We start from the raw sequence: 23877 nt of genomic DNA on the forward strand, positions 1-23877 counted from the left end.
AATTTAACTTCTTTGATACAGATATAATATTTTAAACAAACTCCCCAATTTAACTATCAAGCAGGATCATAAAATTTATTTATCAAACAGGATCATAAAATTAATTTTTCAGTATGTTAGTAGAATTGAAATTTTACAGCTAAAATATAGTATCCCATTCTTCCAGTGAAATTTCGATTATGTACAATTTTTTTAAGTAGTCCCTTGAATGAAGTATAAATGATGCTTTACTGTACTTATAGTAAGAATATATGCTTCAAATAAACATGCATCATCATTTTTCTTCTTTATATGTGTCACAACTTATATTACTTTATCTGCTACTAATTTTTTCTGTGCATATTACATATATCCTTCTCTCTTTTTTAATTAATTGAGCTATATCATAAATTTTGATATGATATTAAAAAATTAAATACCTTACCAGTTTGCTGTTATTTTGATTAAAAATAAATATTTACCATATTTAAGTAGACATTTTTCACTTTTTTCCCTTCCCAGATTCCCACTCTTATTATAAATACTACTATTTTAAGGCCTTTGGGGCTATCAAATACACATATCAATAATGAAATCAAATAATTTGGTTACTTCTTATATAAAATACTAGCATAACAAATTATTCATTTCAGTTTCTGGGGAAAATGATAAGATCGATATTTGATTATGTAACATTTATTTGCAGAACTAACAAAACCATATTTATAACATGTCACTCTGATGACACTTAAAGAGGATTTGACAAAAGCTAAAGAGGATCTAAAATATAATAAGATTTATTAGTGAAAATAATATTTGAACCAACAATCCCTACTCATCAAAAATACATGTGATTAATGAAGTCACAATTTATAATTAACAGTCTTTAAAAATGATGTCAGAGACAATTATTAAAAATGCAGAAATGAATCAGTTGACAAATGTAAAGAACAAATTACGGGTGAACTAGCATAACATACATCTAAAATAGGCAGAAAATTTTGCTTTGATTTCTTATAACTTTTTCCAAGTATAAAATCAAATTACATAAGACAGTAATTACAGCAACCACCATCATCAAATAGATTTTAATTTTACTAATAGCCGACAATTTTAGGCTGACTAACAGGGCCCACCCTCTAGCATCAATTTCTTCAGAATTCTTTTTCCAATGCATATGAGTAAGCCTTTTATTTCCTACTTAGCTTTTCTAAATATTCATAATTTTTTCCTACTCAATAAATCATAAATAATTAAATATGCACATTATCAAATATAATTCATGCTAGAAACACAAAACTTGTATATAGCGACATTTTCTTACTAAAAGTAGTTTTTACTGAAGGTCCAAAATATATGACATACTTCAATTAAATTTTAACAAAAAATTATATATTTGCAATATTAAAAAATACTCTGAATATTGATAAAAATATGCAACAAAAGTTTTTAAATTAATAAGGCTAGAATAAATTACTGAATCATTAATTACTATACAGTAGTAATATATATTTAACTGATAAGGATGCAACATAATTATTAAATTTTGGACTAAATATATTTTAAAAAGCCAAGAACAACTATAACAAATCCTATTTCAACTTGAAATAAAAAAGTAAAATAAAACTGGGAAGTAAGCTATAAACTTGAATAAATATAATATAACTTGAAATAAAATAGTAAAATAAAACTGGGAAGTATAATTAAAAGAAGGAAATTCACCTCTTTCCAAAGAACAGGATTTTACTTTTATATGTATATGAAGAAATTAAGTGAATGAATAAACAGAGAAAGAAAGAACTAATTTTTTAATTATAAATATAGCTCACCATATATATTTAAAAGTTAGAATACATACGAAAGTAACTCCCTTCTTTAGAAGAGAAATTTAATTCTTTCTCTCAGAGCCCTTGTAAATAATACTTACTGTTATTATTTGATATCAGAGAACAATGCTTAAAAAGCAACCAAAACTCAACAAACATTGTAGGTTCAGAATTTTTGTAAAGTGGTCCAACTATTATGATTAATATAACTGGTAAGCTTATTTTATTGCATAACAATTAAAATGTAATTTTTTAAACAATAGAACAAAATACTCTTAACAGAACACTCTAGTATTATTTCTTTTACATGATCACCACTTCTATTATTATTTCACAATTTGTTTAAATTATTTACTTATCTTTAATATACACTTCACTTCCTAGCAGATTATGGTAAATTGAACAATTTTTACTGTCTCTACTCAGAGTTTCATTCAGTAATGCATTTTTAAATTTAAAATATACATATTTAAATTAATTAAATGAATTATGCACGTATTATTTCAGATAAATAAATTAATAATGCATGTATATTCTAAAACACATTTACAGAATTAAATGTTATAGAAGTACATAATTTTATATTTTGCATTTCATATACGAATAACATCAATATAAAACAAATTGAGAAAGTTAAAATGCAGATTTACTACAATTTAATTTCCTCCAGAGGAAATCTGCTTCTTCATTACCTAGAAACTATGCTCGTATGAAAAGTCCTCCTTACATTTTTTAACTTTTGATAATACATTTAAAATCAGATCATATAATGCAAAATTTTCTATTTGACTGAACTAATGCTTAAAAATATTTCACAAAGATGCTCTTAATTAAACCTGACATGAAACATAAGGATACAGGTCTCATGTGCTTAAACTAAATTAAATAAACTAACTCTAGGCATGTACCAAGTAACTTAAAAAAATAAAATTTTTACACAACAGAATATGGCAAGGTAAGAGACAGAATATTAAAATAACTGAGATTTTGCAGTGAACATAGAGTGTAGAAGTATTTGAGGGGGAAACAAAGATAAATGATAGTAAATGTACTTAAAAATTGTTCTAAACTAAGACAGAATGCCAGAATAATTGGTCTTGAGATTCATTTGCTAATGAAATTATAAATAATTAATATAAAATTAACAATTTTATAAAATGGTATCTAAAAAAGACATCTTTATTATGGCAAAAATAACTGGCTCTCTTTTTTTTTAAATTTTATTTATTAAAATTATTACTATTATTATGAATATTTTTATTACCTCTTTTTTTTTTTTTTTTTTTTCTTTTCAAGTTTTAACAAGAAAAAGAGAAAGGGATGTGAACCTCTAGTACTTGCTTTATTAAAAAAATATTTACATTAAAATAAAAAAAAAATTAAACTATATTTTACAAAAAAATTTTATTCATTAAAATTTTAGAGTTAGAGAAGGGAAAAAAAAAATGCAAGGTTAAAAAATTATTACCTACATTTCAATTTAAGGGGCAAGCAATATAATTGAGCAGACCAATTTAAAAAATACAATTCCAAATATTTACCTGATAGGATTCCTGAAAGAAAAGTATCATATTCAAATTTCTGAAAGTTTGTGCAAGAAAGAATACACAGAAAAGTAGGAATATAAAAGACTAAACTTGTTTAATGAAAGAGGATACAAATATTGCATTAAAAGGTGGGAGGATTATTAAGAAATAATAGATCAGATCTGTATTAATTTTAACAATCACCATTAAATGTGAGAGTTGTTAATTGTCATTATTAGAAGGAAACTAAAAAAAGGGGGCAGTGATTGGGGGGGACATAGCATTTTACAGTGAACAAAAATTATTAATGCTTTCAGAAGAAAAAAAAGACTCTAGCTGAAATTATTTTAAATGAGACCAAATAAAGGGGATATCTGCCCATAATATGCATTTATCTTCAAATGATTTCATAAAAGGAACACTACACTTATTACTAATAAAAAGTTATTGGTGTGAACTAAAAGCTTTTATTGTATGTCATTATACAAATCAAAATGTCTTATTGCATACAGTTTATTCAAATAAATAATTTAGATTTAATTGGTAAAAGAACTCTTAAATATTACCATTAAAATGAAATTAAATATTAACACTTACCTTGGCACCAAACTCAACCAGATTAGCCAGATTTTGTAAACATTTTGCTACTAATATCAGGCTTCTAGCAGCAATTTCAGAAGGAGTGTCTAAAGAAATTTTTTTATTACAGAGAAAATATACATATTTTTTCAATAAAAATATTTTTAATAGTAACATATAATTAATATATATATACAGGATGCCCATTATTAAACTTGAAATTTGTGAGCAGTCTGTAGCAAAAACTATACAGCAGAATTCCATGAGCTTTATTGAGAACATATAAATAATCTACAAACATTTACAAAACATGCTAGATATGATGTTTACCATTGTCTGCCACCATCTGGAAGCGTAAAATCGCGTGTTCAACTGTCAAAAGCAGCATGAAATAGGGAATGTTACGCACATGACGTTTTTTGCTTTCTTTAAGGTCTGATAAAGATGTGATGGGATCACGGTAGACCATCGCCTTGAGGTATTCCCACAGCCAAAAGTCGCAAGGATTCAAGTCGGAGGATCTAGGAGGCCCAAACTGTAGGAAATTACCGGCTGATGATTCTGTCATCACCAAAATGGTGGCGGAGCATTTGTTTCTCACAATGGGCAATGTGTGGAAGAACACCATCCTGTATAAATGCTGTGGTTGTATCACACCGCCTTGCCTGAAGAGCCAAAATAATAGTTTGCTTAATAATGAAGCGTATCATTGACCTGTGACGGTGCATGTCCCACACCCTGCGGCGCTGTGGTCTTCAAAAAAAAAAAAAAAAAAAAAAAAAAAAAAAAAAAAAAAAAAGACCTTCAATGAAGGTTGCAGTAAAGCTGCACCAAACCGTTACATGTGAAGAGTGCAATGGAATTTGTGGGTTTGTAGTAGCCCAAATACGGCAACTGTTTGTGTTAACTGCGCCTTCCATATGAAAGTGGGCCTCGTTGGTCCACAAAATGTTCCATGGCCATTCATTCTGGAGCTCAACTCGCATAAGAAACCGCAACGCAAAAATTTGTCAACTATTCAGATCAGCTGGTAAGAGCTGCTGCACTAGCGACAGTTTATAGGGGTAGTAGCCTAAGACCTACTGAAGAATCTTATGAACTGTGAAATGAGGTTGGTCAACAGATGCTGCAATATACCGAACACTAGTGCTGATGATGCCTTGCGATCTGTCTTCCTCCATTTGCGTCGCTACATCATCTACTACCTGCACCGCAAAACACTTTCATTCCCTTCTTGGCTGTTTTCCCAGTGTTCTCATTGCTTTAAATTTTATAATCATGTTTGTTAGTCCCTGACTACTGTAAAGGCCCTTATTTTCACAAGGCTTTAATTTTCGTGAGCTTGTCATAATCATGAAAATTTAAGCCTCGGGAAATACTTTTTTTTCCGCCTCAAATAATAATAAAAAATCAAAAATTTTTTACTTACCCAAAATTTAATGATTTATTGCATATTTACAAGCTTTCTCTTGACAACTTTCTTTTCTATAACTATTTTTTGAATAATACACAACTATATTTCTCAAATATAAAACAATAAAATTAATAGAAGGCAGATCATTCCCTTAGAATACTATTTATACCAGCTTCTTTGAAGCCATTCATAATTATTTCATGTTTGGCTTCAATCCGTTAAATATGTGCACAAGCCAAGAAGCGTGAATCGGTTTTAGTCGTGATATTCACAAGTCCACAGATTCTTTTTCCTCTAGAATTGAAGCTCATTAGAATACCACTCAATAAACTCATTCTTGGGCAAACGCTTGAACTCGTCATTTACAGTTAAGTCCAAAGGTTGAAGCTCTCCTGTGCAGGAAGCAGGCACAAAAAATGGAATAATATTCCTCTTCTCCAGTTCAGTCAAAAAAAGAGGATCTTGGTGTGCCTTAAAAACGTCGAACAATGCTACACCAGGTTGTTCTGGAACTAGCCCGAGAAGCTCTCTCTGCTTGTGGTAATAAGGTACAAGAATATTCTTGATGTATCGAATCATTGTGTTAGTATTACTCCAGTTCAAATCGATGTCCCACACATCCCAGTCCGCAGGAAATGTACCCTTTGGATGACAATTTGTTGTTTTTCCAGCAAACAATTGTGGTGGAAGTAGATTTCCAGCAAGGGAACATGCTAACAAAACAGTCATCTCTCTTTTATCTTCCATGCCGATTACAGACACTTGTTTTGAACCACATTCTTCCAATGTGTAAATAGATGTAGACACAAACTTTGTGTTTGTCTGATCAAAGTTAATGACCATTTCAGAGAGAACAACATTTTTGTCGATCACTGTACGAAAACGCTTAACGAATTCGTCGCAAATAGCTGGGAAGTCTGGAGGCAGTTTTCGTGTAGCCTTGGTTCCCTTTCTACGGATAAAGTTCATTCTTTCCAGCACGCTTCTGGCCCATCTTTAGTTCAAATCAAAGCATGGATCATGTGATTTCACAATTCCTTTTGCAGCTGTAATAACAAAAGTGCGGTTCACTATTCCACCAGCAATCCGCAATTTACGTATATATGTTTGAACAGTTGCATCAAAATCACAAAGTTTTAAGGGGCGACGGCAATCACTGTGCGGTAAAGTTGTTACATCGGCTTTAGCTTGTTTAGATGCTTGAATGTACTGTTTCTTTATGCTGTGAATGGTTGATTTACTCACCGGCCTTCCCAGTTCAGAGGTGAAATGTTTCACTGATGCAAAATTTCTGTTCATAGTAGCATATCGGCCCATTTTGGACCTCAGCCCTTTGTCATATACTGCATACTGTCCACGTTTCATTCCACGTTTTGCTTTCAAAGCAGTAGAAACCTCAGTATTAGCAGATATTACTTCTTTTGATTCAAAAAACTACTTAGCGTTTCTTGCATTCGGAAGCCCTGTCGGCGCTGGAGCTCCTATAGGAATTTTCTCTCCCATGTTCATCAACTTGTACAAGTATTTCCAAATTTTTTTACGGCATTAATAACACGTTCTCGTCTCAATTTCCTATCTCACACTCACCGCTTCTATCTCTCGTCAGAACATTGGGCGAAAGCCACCTTCGCGACGTATTCCTCTGTTGCGGAGCTCCTGCTAGAAACAACTTGTTCAAGCAGATGTTGGGTATGGACGATCCAATTCCAAGAAAAGCGAAGGAGGTGGGGTGATTACACTTTCAGTGCAAAACGGGAAGGGGAATGCACACGTTGAGCCAAGATCAAAATTGATAAGCACTGTGGGTTGTTTTAAGAGCGATGGAGGAGGGGGGACGAACTTTTCGGACAAAGGGAAGTTTCTTAAAATGCTTTATGCAAAAAATGTACTTTTGGAATTTTTCAACTTTCTCAACTTTACTTAGGTACTTTTGCAATTTTCGGTTCTATTCATATAAAATTCAGCTCGCGAAATCACCGTTATATTCATTTTCGCAAAAATTACGGCCCGTGAAAATTTACTTTACTGAGCCTTTGGACTTTTTCGTAAAAGCTTCAAAGACCGAAATTTCCGCAAAGCTTGGGTAACAGTCTCCATTTAGGTAAAACAATTTCACCAGTAAAGCCTGTTCCTGGAGAGTCAACATCATCTTCCTTGACTTGGAAATGTGTATGATTACGGTTCGCTTATCGCATTTTTATAGGGTTGCTGTGCGTGCACAGGATTGATGTGGTTACATCATTTGTATATGTCAATAGTCTACATTGCACAGCACCATCTAGTGGTGGTTTTTGAAACTCAATTTTTTTTCCCTTGATAAAATTCCCACCATTTCATTCTGCCATTAGCCAATTTTCATGCAATTCTGCTGCATTGTTTTTGCTACAGACTGCTCACAAATTTCAAGTTTAATTATGAACACCCTGCCCTATATACACACACATATTGAGTGTCTGTACTATATACAGGCTTTTAAGTTGTGCAGGTCATGAGGTGCACCCAGACAGCTCAGAATCACATTTCAGTATAGGATCCCAAATGGCCTGCACATACGATTGTGTACATAGAAAATAAGAGAAATAAAAGGACACCATGCAAGTGAACAAGCATTTTAATAATAAATACATAGTGATAAAATTAACAAGCTCAAAGAAGGTTGATGGAGTAAACTCATGAGCTGCATGCAGGCCTCACAACTTCGGAACATAGAATTTCAAATATATTGAAAGATTCCAAGTATATCTCAGGTGTTCTCAGTAATTACTACTAAGATGTATGTGACTAGCTCTTCAGTGCTGTAAGGGGGCGGCATTAACCGATTGTTTTCATATGCTCCCCCCCAGGAAAAGTAACCAATGTACTGAAACATTATTCCCAGCCCACTGTTGGCCAAATGTAACATATATGTGGCCCTGTTTAGAATATCAGCTCACTCTGTATGCACATCGGCAAGCTCTGTATTTGCAGAAACCTCCGAGTTTGTGCTCTACAACTTGCACACTCAAGCTTAACGTTGCCTTTACTAGAGCAGCACAGTTTTCTCGATGTTCAGAATCAATGCCAGTCGTTTCTGACTTATGGATAACATCTTTCATACAATCCCTGTGCAACTTGCCCATTATATCCGGCCACCATGTATACCAAATATACCTGTCAGCTAACTCGATGTTCATATAATCACCCATCTTATGTTGCCCAATTGCTATACTGGTTAGTGACACTGATTGCCACACTGATCGGCACAGGTCTGAATCCTCGAGAAGACAAGGGTGTTTATAAGTGTATAGTGTCTGTGCAGCAAGGGGTCACTCAAAATACATGGCAAGCTGAAAGTTTTCTTGAGAGGTAGCTGATAGAGAAAAAAGTATAGAAGACCTACAGATGTCTCTTGGAGTGTTTTTCCTCAATGTGGCACAACTACACAGTTAGTGACGCAGGACTATACTTTTATGACCAATGGTGGAATTCTGGTGTCCTGTCCATTTCTAAATGTACCTGTACCTCTGCATCCATGCATGAAATAAAACTTCTCTGCAAGAATATCCACCATCTAACCTATCAGGAAAACATTTTCGACTCTACACTGCTAAATGATTCTTACAGCTTATAATGTGTGTGTAGAAATATTAATTCCATAAATGTTGATCCACACATTGAACAGCACACTTGACAGTCGAGGAAGACTAAATGTTCATTCTTCCGCCACATGAAGTTTACAGTTCACTTTGCCTACTCTAATCATGCCTATTTCCCGAATATTAACATTTTTTATATAGTTGCAATAAGAAGAAAATAGCATGGCAGTGTCTTAGCGGTAACAGAGGTAGAGTGTTATAGTTATTCAATATGAAAGCCTGTACGAGAAAAGTTTAAGGTTATCAAAATTTCGAGTTTTAAGTTAGCTATGTGATCATCATTATGTAAAAGTCTGATGATATCAATTCATATAGAAACGATGAGGTCTAGAAAAAGTTATTACTATTTTTGAATGGAAAATGGAAGTGTCCAAATTAAAATGAAAAATTAAGGGGCTATTATTAATTTAAGTTGTAATTTTGAATTAATATTTTTCTCTTACACACACACACATATATATCTATATATATATATAGATATATATATATACGTGTGTGTATATAAGTTAAAATAATAAATTAAAGTACCTAATTTCAAAGGCCATGAAAGAAATGAATAAACTTAAGTGATACTAGAAATGGTAAAAAATATAACTGTGATTTAATTAAAACATAAATGAAAAACATAAGAGTGTTAAAAATGAAACAAGTTGATATTTTTACATTTTTTATATTTTTAGTCTAAAGAGTCTAATTTGCCTTGAAGGACTACTAATTTCGTTTTGGCATTTTGCATTGGTTCACTATAAACGTCGATTAACTTTTAAAACTGTTGCCACCGAAAATTATAGCCTTGTATTATATCTAAAGAAATTAAATAACGAAGAATCTTCATAAATGTATGTATGTTTCTCGCACTGGAATAAAACAACGGTATCTAGATCCATCAAATTTTGAATAACGTAATCTGCTACCGAATATGGTCATCTGGAAGCCCAAATTCAGAATTTCAACGTTGTTTTATTATCGATTTCATATTTTGTAACACTTTAATGAATTTTTGATTCAAAAACTCAACGATTTCAAAGCGAGCAATGGCAACACTGTACGAAAAAAAACATTTTTATCTCCATTGCGCGAGACTGTGCATTGGAAATTTTAAAGCTTTGCTCCTTTTAAAATTATTTTGTGATACTGCTGTTGAATTGAATTTTATGGTTTACGTGCAAAGAACATGATATTTAATAAAGAAAGGTAACACACAAATTATTAAAGAAATGCCTCTTTGGGCATAACACAAAATCCAAAAGCTTTCAGATTTATTTTTTGGCGATTCATTTACTTATTTATAGCTATTGGCCATTTTATGACTTTCAAAAATGTTGTTTTGTATTTATTTGATACTGGAACCCCGTAATTGCTTTAAGTCTGCACATACTTTGAAATAAAACAGAATTAAGACCATCATACTCTGTTCTAAGTTTTAAACTTTTTATTTAATTATTTTGCATCTTGTGTCTTTCCTTTAGCATACTTGTAAACCAATAACACTAAAAAATTAGATTTATTTTAAGAAGAGAATTTTTTATGAGGACAAAAAGAATTTTTTAATGATAAAAATATATACAAAAGAAAGGTACTTTTTAGTAATGAATCAATAATAAATAGTAACTAACTTATACCTTAAAAGTTCAGGTACTATTCTTAAACACAAATAGTGCAAAAATACTTGCATGAAAAATCATTTTAATCAGTTTTCATACAAATGTTATGAATAGCCTCTGCTTTTATGACAGTGGCATTTGCTTTCATTAAGACAGACACTCTTTGGTGTTGGCCTGCTTTTGCTAATAACAGTTTTCCTAATGGGGCATTACTAATATTGGATCTTAGACTTTAGATCTTGTCTTTGTAACAACATTAGAACTTTAGATCTTGTCTTAGTAACAACATTGAAAATCCTCCTGCATTTTTGTCAGAAATAGTCAGAACGGCCAACATTATTCTAGACAGAACACTACACTTTAAAATTCCTTCAGCAGCTTTCCAATTAAACTCCAATGAATGTCAATCCTTGTTGCTTTTTAACTTTATCGAAGTTTATAAGAAGCAAGTATAACTTTCAATACAGCATTTTATATTAACTCTAAAGACATTCACCTCTTCCTATAAAAATTTAAGAAGTGGGTACCACTGGCCAAGGATTCGAGATAAACATTTCTCTAAAGATAACCATTGCATAATATGTTTCAAAATTTATCTTATTTCAGTATTATGCAGCTGCTGATACTGTTTTAATTTTACCCTCATTTTAGAACTCTCTGCAAAATAATAATAGATATCAGCAATGCGTTTATCCACACTTGCTGGCAAAGACACTGCCCCCTTTTCAGCTGCGAAGTTTAAGAGGTGACAGATGCAGCTCATAATTTGCAAATCTTAACTTTCTTTCATTAAGATGCCTGTAACACCATTCTACAAGCCTACAATTATTGATGTGTTTTTGACAACGCATCAGGTGGCACGCATGACAACAAGTGCTCAACAATTATCCAGAGGAATTGCATGTTCTTTTAAAGTTTTAATAATTACCTGTGTTATTTATATAGCACAGGCCTGTTGAATCTCTTTTGGAAGTCGGGACAGAGCGTAAACTATACTCAATTTCTGAAGACTCTGGATTAAAGAACAAATGGGTATAATTTTGCCTTGGTATTATTGCTTCTAGCCATACAGAGGCAGAATGGAACTGTTCTGATGCAATCAATAACTGAAGATTTATTTTTTATACCACTTTTTTTCACAACTGCAGCCATTTCGATCCTTGCACTTGAGTATTTTTTAGTGATTTTGTTATCGGGAAATATTTTTCTAAATAAAACTGAAGCATGACCTGATGATTTCAGTAGCAGTTTCTGCTCCAGTAGAAAAGAAGAGAACAGGCATTTTGCATTAATAACATTTTGGTCCTCGTTCCCACACAAAAATTTATTATCGGGAAATATTTTTCTAAATAAAACTGAAGCATGACCTGATTATTTCAGTAGCAGTTTCTGCTCCAGTAGAAAGGAAGAGAACAGGCATTTTGCATTAATAACATTTTTGTCCTTGTTCCCACACAAAAATTTAATTTTCTGTTTTCTTCTATATAACTCACTTTGTGATTGTGCTTTTGCATGCACAAGTTTCAGAACATTGGCCTCTACACTTAGTGAAATCGAAAAATCGCACTGACAAACAGGACACATTGCAAATGCATTACATTTCCCTGACAAAATAATAGAAAGTCATCTGTTTATGATTTTTGAAAAGTATATGAGTATTTTACATTTTTCACAGACTTCACTAAGACAAAAGATTACAACTTCTTAAACTATTTCTCAAAGCACGTGAAATTCACTACACTCAGCAGCGAGATGAATGAAATAACAACTTCGATCTTACTTAGCTAATGTATGCCAGATGACCTGCAGTGTCATTTGATGCTCATTGGAGAATTGAAACATGATGCTTTTAGACATATGTACTCTCACACTCAAAGCAAAAGTATACCACTGATGAAATGACTTTAGTTTTACTTTTTATGAAATTTCGAGAAAAACCAAACACGTTCAGATGCTGAAAATCCTTCTTTTTGGATGCAATTAATGAATTATTATGCTAAGCAACATAAAAATCAGAAGAAATTCTAAGAATAAGAGAAAGTCAGAAGAAATACATTGTAAATTGGATTAGTGGGACTACAGTCTTAAATCGGGAGTCTCCAGCCTAAATTGGAAGTGCTCTCTTTAGTTTTCATTAAATAACACTGTTACTTTTTTTTTTTAACCATTTTAAATATGGGCACAAATATATAAATAGTGAAAAAAAAAATTAAAAATTAACATTGGGAATTTTTAAGACAAAGTTTAAATATTTGGTACTTTCTGATTGATTTGGTACCCAGGTTCAATGTCCAGTAGAACTGCCCTGTTTTTGGTGTATTTTCGAGTATACACTCAGCCAATAGCTAACTTAAGCATATATTAACCACAATGCATATCTGAGTACACATGAATTTATATGCTTTTTATTTGTCATTTTGCTAATTAGCATTTGTATATGTGCCTCCACTTAAGTACATTTTATTCTTGTTATAACGAATTGTAATGGAACTGTGGAGCTTGGCCGATGAGAAAGATCACACCAGGTTTCTTTAGAAATAGAAGATTAGAAGAGAACAATTTCTATGAACAGTACAAACAACCAAATTAACATTTTTTACCAATCCAAAAAGTCACCAATTAAATAGGCAATTTTTTGTGAAGCTGCAGATAATCAGAAAATACTCAACATTCTTAATAAAACTTAGGTAAAAAAACTTTAAAATGTTTTAGGTTCAGAAGATTTCCTAACATATACAGTCAAAAGTTGTTAATCCGGACTCGTCGGGACTTTGGCGATTCCGGATTATCGATTTTTCCGGATTATAGATCATCAGTTTAAATCTGGTAAGATGGCATGCAGAAATTACAAAATTAAAAATATGAAACCGTAATTTATGAAATAAAGAACAATTATGATCTAAAGGGTATCAAAATTCACAAAAGCTTAATATTTATTTGTTTACTTTATTAAACATTTCTTTCAATGTAAGTTGTTTAAGTTGCTTTGTTTTATGTGATAATACTTTCTCTTTAATTCTATTAAACAGACATAATTTCTTGTTGTTTAGTTACAAAGTTCCGCTGTTCAAGTTCTATAATTGCTGTGTTGAGAATACCGACTAATTTGTCAATCGAAATGTTTTTGTTTTCAATAACCTCTGGGTCCCTTTCTTCACTATCGGAAGCGAATTATAATGACGAGGTACTTGATTTAAATCATATCAAAGACAGAGTACATCGAGATGAAATACTACACTTAGTAAGGAATTATAAGCCAAATAAAATAAAAACATCTGCCCTGAAGATAAGAATAGTGCTGACAGTTCTATTTGACATAATCGAAAATTCAAGCTTACTTTTATGAAATTGATCTAACAGTCTGCAAAAAATAATAAGCCGGATCCAATTTGAAGGTTAAGGAACAACACAATCTGCAACATTAACTGAATTAGATAATTTTAGCTTAGCTTATACCATCCGTTACACATTAAACGCGCATGCGCACAAACTTATTCGCAGCCGTAAAGGTCTTACACGCACTCGTAAACGCCTGTGCGTGAAAGCGACGCATGCGCAGAAAGTTTATAGCTTTGAGGTCCGAATTAACGACTTTTGACTGTATAATAAATATAACAAAATAAATGTAAAAATAGCAAAAATCTAATATTCATAGAATCTGAACATGCTGAATGTTAAGTTTAAAATAATATTTTATACATACCATTTATGAGATTAAACTGGCGAGGATTTAATATAGCTGGACAAAGAAGTCGGAGGAAAATAAACCCACTAAGATTTAAAGAAAAAATACACATTATTAAGTAAATTACACCCAAGATTTTATAATAAAAATATCTGCATTATTTAAATACTTTTATGTTAGTGAACCCTAGCAAACAATACTGTATCTTAACTGTTACTCTAAAAGAAAGATTTATATACTTTATCTTTCCCTAAATAAAATTAAAGAAAAAAAGAAACTTTTAAAAAATACACATTGATATTATTTTAATATATTCATTAGAAAATTATTCTACAAAACTGATTAAACTAATAACTAGATATACATTTTAAAATGTAGGGAAAACTAAGCCACTTCTCATTTTATAAATATATTTTCTTTGCTGACTCCACTTTGTATTTATAATATGATCATTGAAGTTCTACTTATTCTATAGGGCAATTCTATTTACAAATAAAAGAATTCTGTATTGCAGATCTTAAAAAGTTAATTCAGATAATTTTAATAAAAAATTTATTAATACTTTTGTCAGAGGCATGTTATCAGGCTAACACAACAGAGTGGAAGAAAACTGTCTCAAAATTAAATTCTAAAAAATTTCTTTCTTTTTTCATTTCATATTATTGAGGAAAAAGATTTTCCTAGAAATTTCAAAGTTTCACAGATTAATAATGCATAAAAAATTGGAAGGAAGAATACAGAATTCTACAATTTAATCTGATTATCTAGCAAGCATCTCTCATTTTACAGTGGAGTTAACGGTAACAGCTTATTAACAACAAAGATTTGGCACGAAAGCTATCTAGAAAGATATCAAATGCATCCCACAATGCTAGCAGAATTAACTATCACTTGTGAAAAGAAGTTTGTTATTGTAACAGTACATAGGATAAAAATACTGACTGATGATGCCACATGATTGCATTCAAGGATGTTGTTTAAAATACAGGCAGAGAAAAGCTATGGAAGAAAATTTTCTATCCGATATATTTTAAGGACAAATTGACAGCATCCATTTCTACTGCAGGAATTTGGAAGTGGACAAAGAAATTATGACAATATGAAGGAATACAGCATGCAATATCCAGAGGTATGCCATTATTTGCTTCATTCAATAATGTAGAGTTATACATATTATAATATGCACATTAATCATCATGCTTAGCAGATAATGCATAACGATCTATTTTGAAACATAAGCACATTTTACTAACATTGTAATCACATAATTCATAGGATCATAGTCCCATTTATTAACCATTCAGTCATGCATTCACATTTCAGCTATAATTAAGGAAATGCAAGCAAATGGAGACATTAGCTTCCATTTACTTGAAAAGACAAAAATATTTTACACCACTTTCTCTGCACTTGTGATGCAGTAATCTGCTCAGATCAGACAGCGACATTATGAAATTTTGAAGCTCTATAACTTTTGAACGAAGCAGCAAGCCCAAATCATTCCAATGTTTTTTTCTTCTAACTTAAATATACCCAGTAATGATGTCACATATTTTTCAGGTACATCCTGTATTCATTTGGCTTCCTGCAAACATCCTGCTCGATAACAATCCATAGGTTTTGACCGCAATGTACACAGCACAAATTAAAAAAAAAAAAAAAAAAAAAAGGGGGGGGGGCAGTTCTATATTTCTTCTACTGAGCCGATTGACGAAATTTAACTTGCATTTTTCATGTCTCGAAAGCAGGACTTAGGATATGTATTAGATTTACATAAAGCATTCTTCTAATATAGGTATTTTGACACAAAATCAGACTTTTTCTGAAATAACATACCATTTTTTCTCCATATTTCAATTCTATAACTCAAATTACGCCAAACTACCAAGTTTTGTAAAAATCGCACAAATAGTTTTTAAAAAATTAGCTCTTAAAATTTTAGCTCCTAATTGTTAATTTTGTTATATATTTATTAATCTCTCTTTTTTATTAAACTTATTTGATTCTTCCTTTCACAATATGAAATTTATGTTCATTCCAAATAAAATTTCACTTATTTTTATGATTCATTTTTAAAATTTGTATTTTTAAATAATTTTTATAAATTTTTAAAAAAAATTTTTAATTATAATCTATAAAACTTTTACCAGCATTTTAAAGTAGACGTATTTCTAAGCATACCTGCAAAAAATTACAGTTTTTATTCAAAATTTCCGAAGATGAATTTATATATTTGGCATGCTTTGAAATTTGGCATATTTATTGAAAGTGATAAAACATCAAATGTGGTTTAGACACTTTTCTAAATTTATTTGGAAGTAGAAACAATGTGACTTTTTTCCGCTCATGACAATGTAAAAACATAGGAATGAGGTGCCCTTCCGCTCCAGCATAATGGAAGGGAAAGGAAAATTGGTTGCCACATATTAAGAGGTTCGCCAAGTGAATTATTCTTGGCACAAACTGAAAAAATTGTCCCAAGATAAATATTTGAATTTCTCCATAAATTTTGCACCAAATTTTACAAAATTTTAATATCTAGGCATAACTTGAGTTACAGAATCGAAATATGGAAAAAAAATGGTATGTTATTTCAGAAAAAGTCCGATTTTTGGGTCAAAATACCAATGTTAGAACAATGTTATATATAAATCTAATATATATCCTAAGTTGTGCTTTCGAGACGTGGAAATCACAATTTGAATTTTGTCAGTCGGCCCAGTAGAACGGGAGATATAGAACTATCCCTCCCCTTTTTTTTTTCACAGTATACATCTGTACATAAGGATGCTCACTGGAAGCCCATCAGATATTAGAGCCCAAAAAGAAAAGACATTATATAATTATGAAACTCCATATCTTCTAATGCAGCAGCAAGCCAAAATCATTCCAATGTTTTCTTTCTTCTAATTTCTTAAATATACGCTGTAATGATGTTACATTTTTTTCAGGCACTTTTTGCATGCATTTTTACTATGTATGTGTGTACATATATACCTAGAAAGACAAACGTATTTCCATGTGTATATCTACAGTTTTTTCGAGATTTTTAATTAATCAGAAATCAAATGGTGAAAAATTTGTCAATTTTTTATATCAATTATACGCTTGCAGGTTATTTGATTAAACGAAAACAATGATTTCATAAGAATGTGAAATTACGATTTCTTATCATTTAAAAACAAAATTACATTCACTAAACAATTCAAATTGTTTCACCATAAATAGCATGCAAAATGTCCAATTCTGTTATACATCAGTAAATAAAAACAAAACTGAATTGATAAATGACTACTGAAATGATATCATAAATTAATTGATACTGCCATTATACAACAAATTTCCATCGATTTAATCATACAAAAATTGTCCACTGGAAAGCCCACTGTTTTCTTAAAACTTTTAGCAAAATTAAATTCCATGTCTCCACTACCCTTTCACACATCTTTATCAATTTAAAACATTATATATTACTTCTGGGAGTCAAGTTGCAATTACCTCTATTTTTTTACTCAAGTAAAACTTTCAAAAAGCATATTAACTGAGACATCAAAAGGATGAAAAACTGAAGCAAAGTTTTGCATCCAGAAATTATAGCCATATTTATTTTACATTTTTAAACAACTTTCTTTGCTTCCTTATTCAGATGGTGCAAATATATGTTTCTAGTTTTCTATTTTCCAAGCAAAAAACAGACAATATTTTCTTCACTCTAAATATCTCACGAAAAATGCATAAAAAAACACTGCATGAGCAAGCATGTATTCATAATAAATAGATATATATGCACAATTTTTTTCCCATTTATGTTTGAAATTTAAAATAATCATCACATATAAATTTTTCATATAAAAACTTGAACGATTTACCTTACAACTCGTGTTTTCACTAATGGATCATTTGGCCACTTAGCCATAACACTCTTCTGCAGGCAACTACAGATGTAGCGTAGTGTCCTAAATATTAAAAAAAAAAAAAAAAAAAAAAAAAAGAGAGAGTTTGGTTAATAATTGCATTAACGTGACGAATTAAACTATTTGGATTAGTTAATGCTAATAACCAATCTTAATTAAATTTTAAGACAATCATTATACCAGAAAAATTATTCATATGATATAAAGCTAAACAACATTCATGATGAGAAACAAATTATATTGAGCATTAGGGTTGAATGTCTGATCAACTTGATACTCTAGCATAAACAATTGAGAAGATGGAGGGGGAATAGAGACTAGGTAAACTGAGAATATTAGACTATGCAAGTACAGATAAATAATGACTAGCAGTGTCTAATCAGAAGTGAATACTTGTTTAGACACGAAATGGTGTGAAAGAAAATGACAAAGTGCCCAAACGCATGCATGTAAAGAAAGGGGAAAACAACATAAATTAATGTTTTTCTGTTAAAAGAAATCATGCAGCTTTAAATTTGCTAGTTAAAACTCATAAAAGTTGAACCATTGATAGCAGAAGTAAATCTTTTAACTGCTTACTTCATTCAAAATGATCTGCGGCGAACGACAGGGGTGAGAAAATCGTGTATGCGGTCCCCGCAAGTCAGTTTTCAGCTTTTATGATATGTTAGACGACATGGTCTGACATTGCAGATACAATATTTCATTCCAGTTGACAGTACAAGAAACATAACTCCACAACACGCGTCAAGAGATTTTAGGATTTTGCACTGTGTCTGTCATCAAAGCCTCTCAATTTCAGAAGGGCTAATGAACCAATGATCTTGTTTTACTTCTGCTATCGTTCCAGGTATAACAAATCAGAGGATGTAAAAAATACAAATGAAAAATTAAGGAGGTGTGGCTAATTCAATCTGCAGATTGTTTCCATCAACAACATGCTGAAATGCTCTGGAACTCTCAACTAGAGAGACCCGCCCTTAGCAAAATTCTCATATAACGAGGACAGTAACCTTACCTACATTAATTGCCCTATGTTTTCCATATACATATGTAACAGAGCTTCTCATAATTTGTGATAAATATGTTTTGAGTTCAAAATAATGCAGTAGGTATTATGCAACCTTCACAATGTACTAAACAAGCAAACTAGCAACTTAATTAGTTACTAATCTTCACACGGAGTCAACTATGCAACCTGCCGCCAGTTACCACAGTGGTGACAAGGGCTCCCAACATTAACGAACTAAACAATAATCAACTCATCTGACAGCTATACCGCAATAGCTTCACTAATTGCAAACCCAAATGCATCTTCACGTAATTGCTGGGTCATCTGGAAATTGAACTGCACAGCAAAACTATCCATACAGATATTGTGATAAATTGGATAACTTTTAATACTAAGAAACATCTCTTACACAGCCTGATGTAATGCAGCGGATAATAAAAGAAATGCCAAGCCACTGATCCTTCACACTGCTTAGGACTTCCCTGAAAAATCTGAAAAGGCATCCATTTTTGCTAAAGGTGGTCTCCAATACAGAAGTATCAAAATTTCACTTTCAATGGTGTTTGTGATCACATGACAACTGTGTAGTGATTTTGTGTACAGAATCGTACATTCAATAATTTGTGTACAGTTATCGTGCACTTTATATTCAACTGTGTTTCTTAAAATATTTTCCACACGTGCTCACTGTTGCACTGAACTAAATAGATGAAAAGAACTTGGAGATATGTCTCTTTCTTTACTTCCCTGCATTTTGCACTGCCTATAAATAATGTGGTCAAACACAGCTAATTAGGAAGGCCACTGACCATTTACTCTCAGAGACTGAAATGAAACTTATAAAATTCCCCCCTTTTTTGTTGTGGAGACAATGAACACTGTTCAAGGAAAGTGACAGACCCACAGCCACATGAAATTTTAACTGATCAGGTTCATAGAATAACCTTGAAATTACCTGCCATTTGGAAATCAATATCATATTATGGCTAAGACAATATGAAATCCAATTTTATCTGGCTACAGTTACCAACAATAACATGAAATGTTCATATATTGTAGCAAATTTAGACACATCAACTTTATAGCATGTCTGAGATTTAATACTGACACCTCCTCAAACTGACAAATATCTAACTTTAAAAAACAGACTAATCACAGAGTTTCAAGATTCTGAAATACAGAAAATTTGTAAACTTTTATCGGAATTACAATTAGGTGACAAAAAAAAAAAAAAAAAAAAAAAAAAAAAAAAAAAAAAAAAAAAAAAACCTAGTTTCCTTTTGAAACAAATGAAAGAGATAGCATTAAACAAAATACATGATGACTTCCTGTGGATGCAAAGACTTCCTTCCAACATGCAAGCAATTTGATCATCTTTGGAAAGATTTAATTCATCTACCCCAGATAGCAGATAAGATTTCAGAAATCACAAAAGACGCACAACTCACTGTTTGCGCAGCATCAAATAATGAACAAAATTAAGAGTTCAGATAGAGAATCTCACTAAGCAAGTTGAACAATTGTCTCGAAAACAGTACAATAAAAATCCAAGATACCACGATAACCGCAATTGCTAAAAATGTAGGCAATGTTATTCGCACACAAATCATGCCAACACTGGTTATTGTTTTTATCACCAAAAGTTTAAAACTCATGCTTGTAAATGTACACCTCCATGCTCGTTTCAGGTGCAAAATTAAATTCCACTCATATTCCGAAACAAATCATGGATATTGGATTAGCAGCCACAGATTACACATGACAAACATGAAGTTTCTTGTTGACACAAGTAGTGACATACCCTGCCTGCCAGCGCCAATACGAAGGCATATCACTGCTACTACACTACAGTTACTTGCTTCAAATATTATTAAAGAATTAATATTAAGAATACAGCAAAACAACTAAATTTAACTTTAGATCTCAGGCGAACTTTTAAATGGGATTTCATAATAGCTGATGTTTCAATTCCCATAATAGGTGCTGATTTCACCCCCATTTTGGATTAGTAGTCAATTATAAAAAAAGATCATCGATACTTTAACAACTCTTGCTAAAGCGGCAACTTAGAGCACAACACTCAACTTAATGTTAAGACTGTTTGGGAATGCTCTCAATATCACCAAATTCTTAGAAAATTTCCAAAACTAACTAATCCTTCTATTCATAGCAAAGCAATCAAACATTACATGCTTCATTGTACAAACTAAAGGACAACCAGTCCACTCCAAAGCAAGATGGCTCCAACTTGAAGTTCACCAGGAAACAAAAATGGAGTTTGAATTTATGATAGAACAGGGAATTTGTCCACTCTCTAAGAGTAAATGGTCATCACCTCTACACGTAGTACATAAAATGACTACTGCATTAGACCAGTTGGAGATTCCAGAGCATAAAATTCAATTACAGTTTTTGGATTATATTCTATTTCCCACTCAATCTCTTCATGGTAAAACAGTGTTTTCTAAATTAGACATTTTAAGAACTTCTCATCATATATCCAGCTATGAAAAGCACATACCTAAAAGAGGGGTACCCTTTCGGGCTTTTTGAGTTCCCTTGCTTAAATTTTGGACTCAAAAATGCTGCTCAAACATTCAGCATTTCATTCACAAAATGTTGCGAGGACTAGATTTTTGTTACACATACTTAGATGATATTCTAGTATTCTCAGAAAATGAAACACTTCATAAACAATATATTTCCAACGTTTTATACAAACTAAACTAATATGGACTTAAATTCATTACTTCAAATGTGTTTTGGGGGTTCCTATGCTGTGGGAGTTCGGTTCAAAATGTGTTTTAGGCTTAGGTCATTTAATAACCAAGAATGGCACTAAACCTTTACCTGAACAGGTGGATGCAATCCTGAACTTCAAGAAACCAGAAAATGTTAGACTTAAGGAAGTTTTTAGGTTTACTAAATTTTTACTGTAGGTACCTGCCATATACAGCACATAATCACGCACTACTCAGCTAATATTTGATAGGTTCAAAAAAGAATGACAATCACAAAATTTCTTGGTTTGTTCAAACAAGTGAAGTTTTTGAAAATTGCTAAACAACAGTTAGCAAATGCTACATTGTTAGCACATCCTTTGCCAAATGCATCTCTCATTCTTTAAGTCAACTCTGACTATGCTATTGGCAGACCTCTAAATCAAGTTACTAAACAAAGACTTGAACCCCTAGCACTTTTTCCTAGAAAGCTCACAATCACTGAGGCAAAATACAGTGCCTATGATAGAGAATTATTAACAATATACTCATCCATCCACAAATTTAGATACATGCTAAAGTGGCACAAATTTACAGTACTTACCAACCACAAACCATTAATATTTGCTTTCAAACAAAAACTTGAAAAATGCTCCCCACATCAAACTCGTCAACTAGATTTCATTTCTCAATTCACAACTCATATTCAGTACATTAAAGGAATTGATAATAATGTTCCCGGCACATTATCTCGCATTCATGAAATTAAAGTTACTGGTCTTATTGATCATGAAGAAATTGCTCAAGCACAATCAACAGATGATAAGTTAAAAGAAATACTTTAACAATTCTTTACAAAAAAAAAAAAAAAAAAAAAAATCCCAAATTCAGAAATAGAATTATATTGTGATATATCTACTGGCATAGCAAGACCTTATATTCCCAAGGCATTTTAAAAAATGTGTTTTAATTGTGTACATAATTCAGTTCATCCAGCCATTCAAACGACATGAAAATTAGTTCGTAGACGATATGCATGGCCAAATATCAACAAAGATATCGTGAACTAGGCAAGATGGTGTATTTCATGGCAAAAATCTAAAATACACAAACACGCTTCAGCCCCTTCACTATTATTTTAGAGAAACTTCTACATGATTTCAACATATTCATATGGATCTCGTTGGACCACTTCCACCTTCCAATGGATTCACGTATTGTCTAACAGCTACTGATTGGTTTACTAGATGGACAGGAGCCATTCCCATCATTGATATTCAAGCGATAACGGTAGCAGAGGCCTTCTATGCAAACTGGATCGCCCACTTTGGTGTTGCAGCTACTATTACAACTGATCAAGGATGCCAATTTGAGTCATGTTTAAAGATTCTAACTAAACTCTTAGGTGTGCAATGAATAGGCACATCTGCTTACGATCCTCAAAGAAATGGCTTCATTGAGGAATTTCACCATCCTTTAAAATCTGCATTAATGTGTCATGATTCCCTAAAATGGACAGAGGTTTTACCAACTGTGCTACTTGGGTTGAGAACAGCTCTCAAAGAAACCATCAGCTCCACACCTGCTGAACTTGTGTATGAAACTACCATTAAACTCCTGGGTGATTTTTTCGACACTTTGAAGTTGCACACAGCACCTTAAACCCAAACCAATTGGATCACATAAAGCAAAGGCAGCGTTTATTCATTAAGATTTTAAAATGTGTTCAAATGTGTTAGTGCAATGTGATGCAGTACGATGGCCACTACAACCACTGTACAAGTGCCTTTTTAAAGTTCTCAGACATGGTGAAAAAGCATTCAAATTATCTATTCATGGAAAAATTGTTTCAGTCTCAACTGACCAGGTGAAGAAACCAGCATTTCTGTTGAATATCAACATGGATACTTGCTCTCCTAATACTTTGAAACCTAGATCTGCCCATCGTACCAAACCAAATACTTGTCAAATTCGTTCAGGCAG

The 23877-nt window shown here is 32.0% G+C and overlaps 1 protein-coding gene across 6 annotated transcripts in view; it reads right to left on the reverse strand.

Moving 5' to 3' along the window:
- Positions 1-23877, reverse strand: part of vap (RAS p21 protein activator vap) — a 138485-nt gene that overhangs the window by 17509 nt on the left and 97099 nt on the right. For 4 of the 6 annotated variants that reach the window (XM_085815181.1, XM_085815179.1, XM_085815178.1 and 1 more), the window contains 4 exons: positions 18118-18204; positions 14267-14334; positions 3929-4017; positions 3347-3358 (listed from right to left, as the gene is read on the reverse strand). In XM_085815181.1, coding sequence (XP_085671307.1) covers positions 3347-3358; positions 3929-4017; positions 14267-14334; positions 18118-18204 — 256 coding nt within the window. The remainder of the gene's footprint in view (positions 1-3346; positions 3359-3928; positions 4018-14266; positions 14335-18117; positions 18205-23877) is intronic. The other 2 variants (XM_085815183.1, XM_085815180.1) reach the window with 1 other exon arrangement.

The sequence above is a fragment of the Stegodyphus dumicola genome, chromosome 4 (assembly GCF_044657685.1).
Source record: "Stegodyphus dumicola isolate Sdum_Otavi_A_Nest chromosome 4, ASM4465768v1".
Taxonomy (NCBI): Eukaryota; Metazoa; Arthropoda; class Arachnida; order Araneae; family Eresidae; genus Stegodyphus; species Stegodyphus dumicola.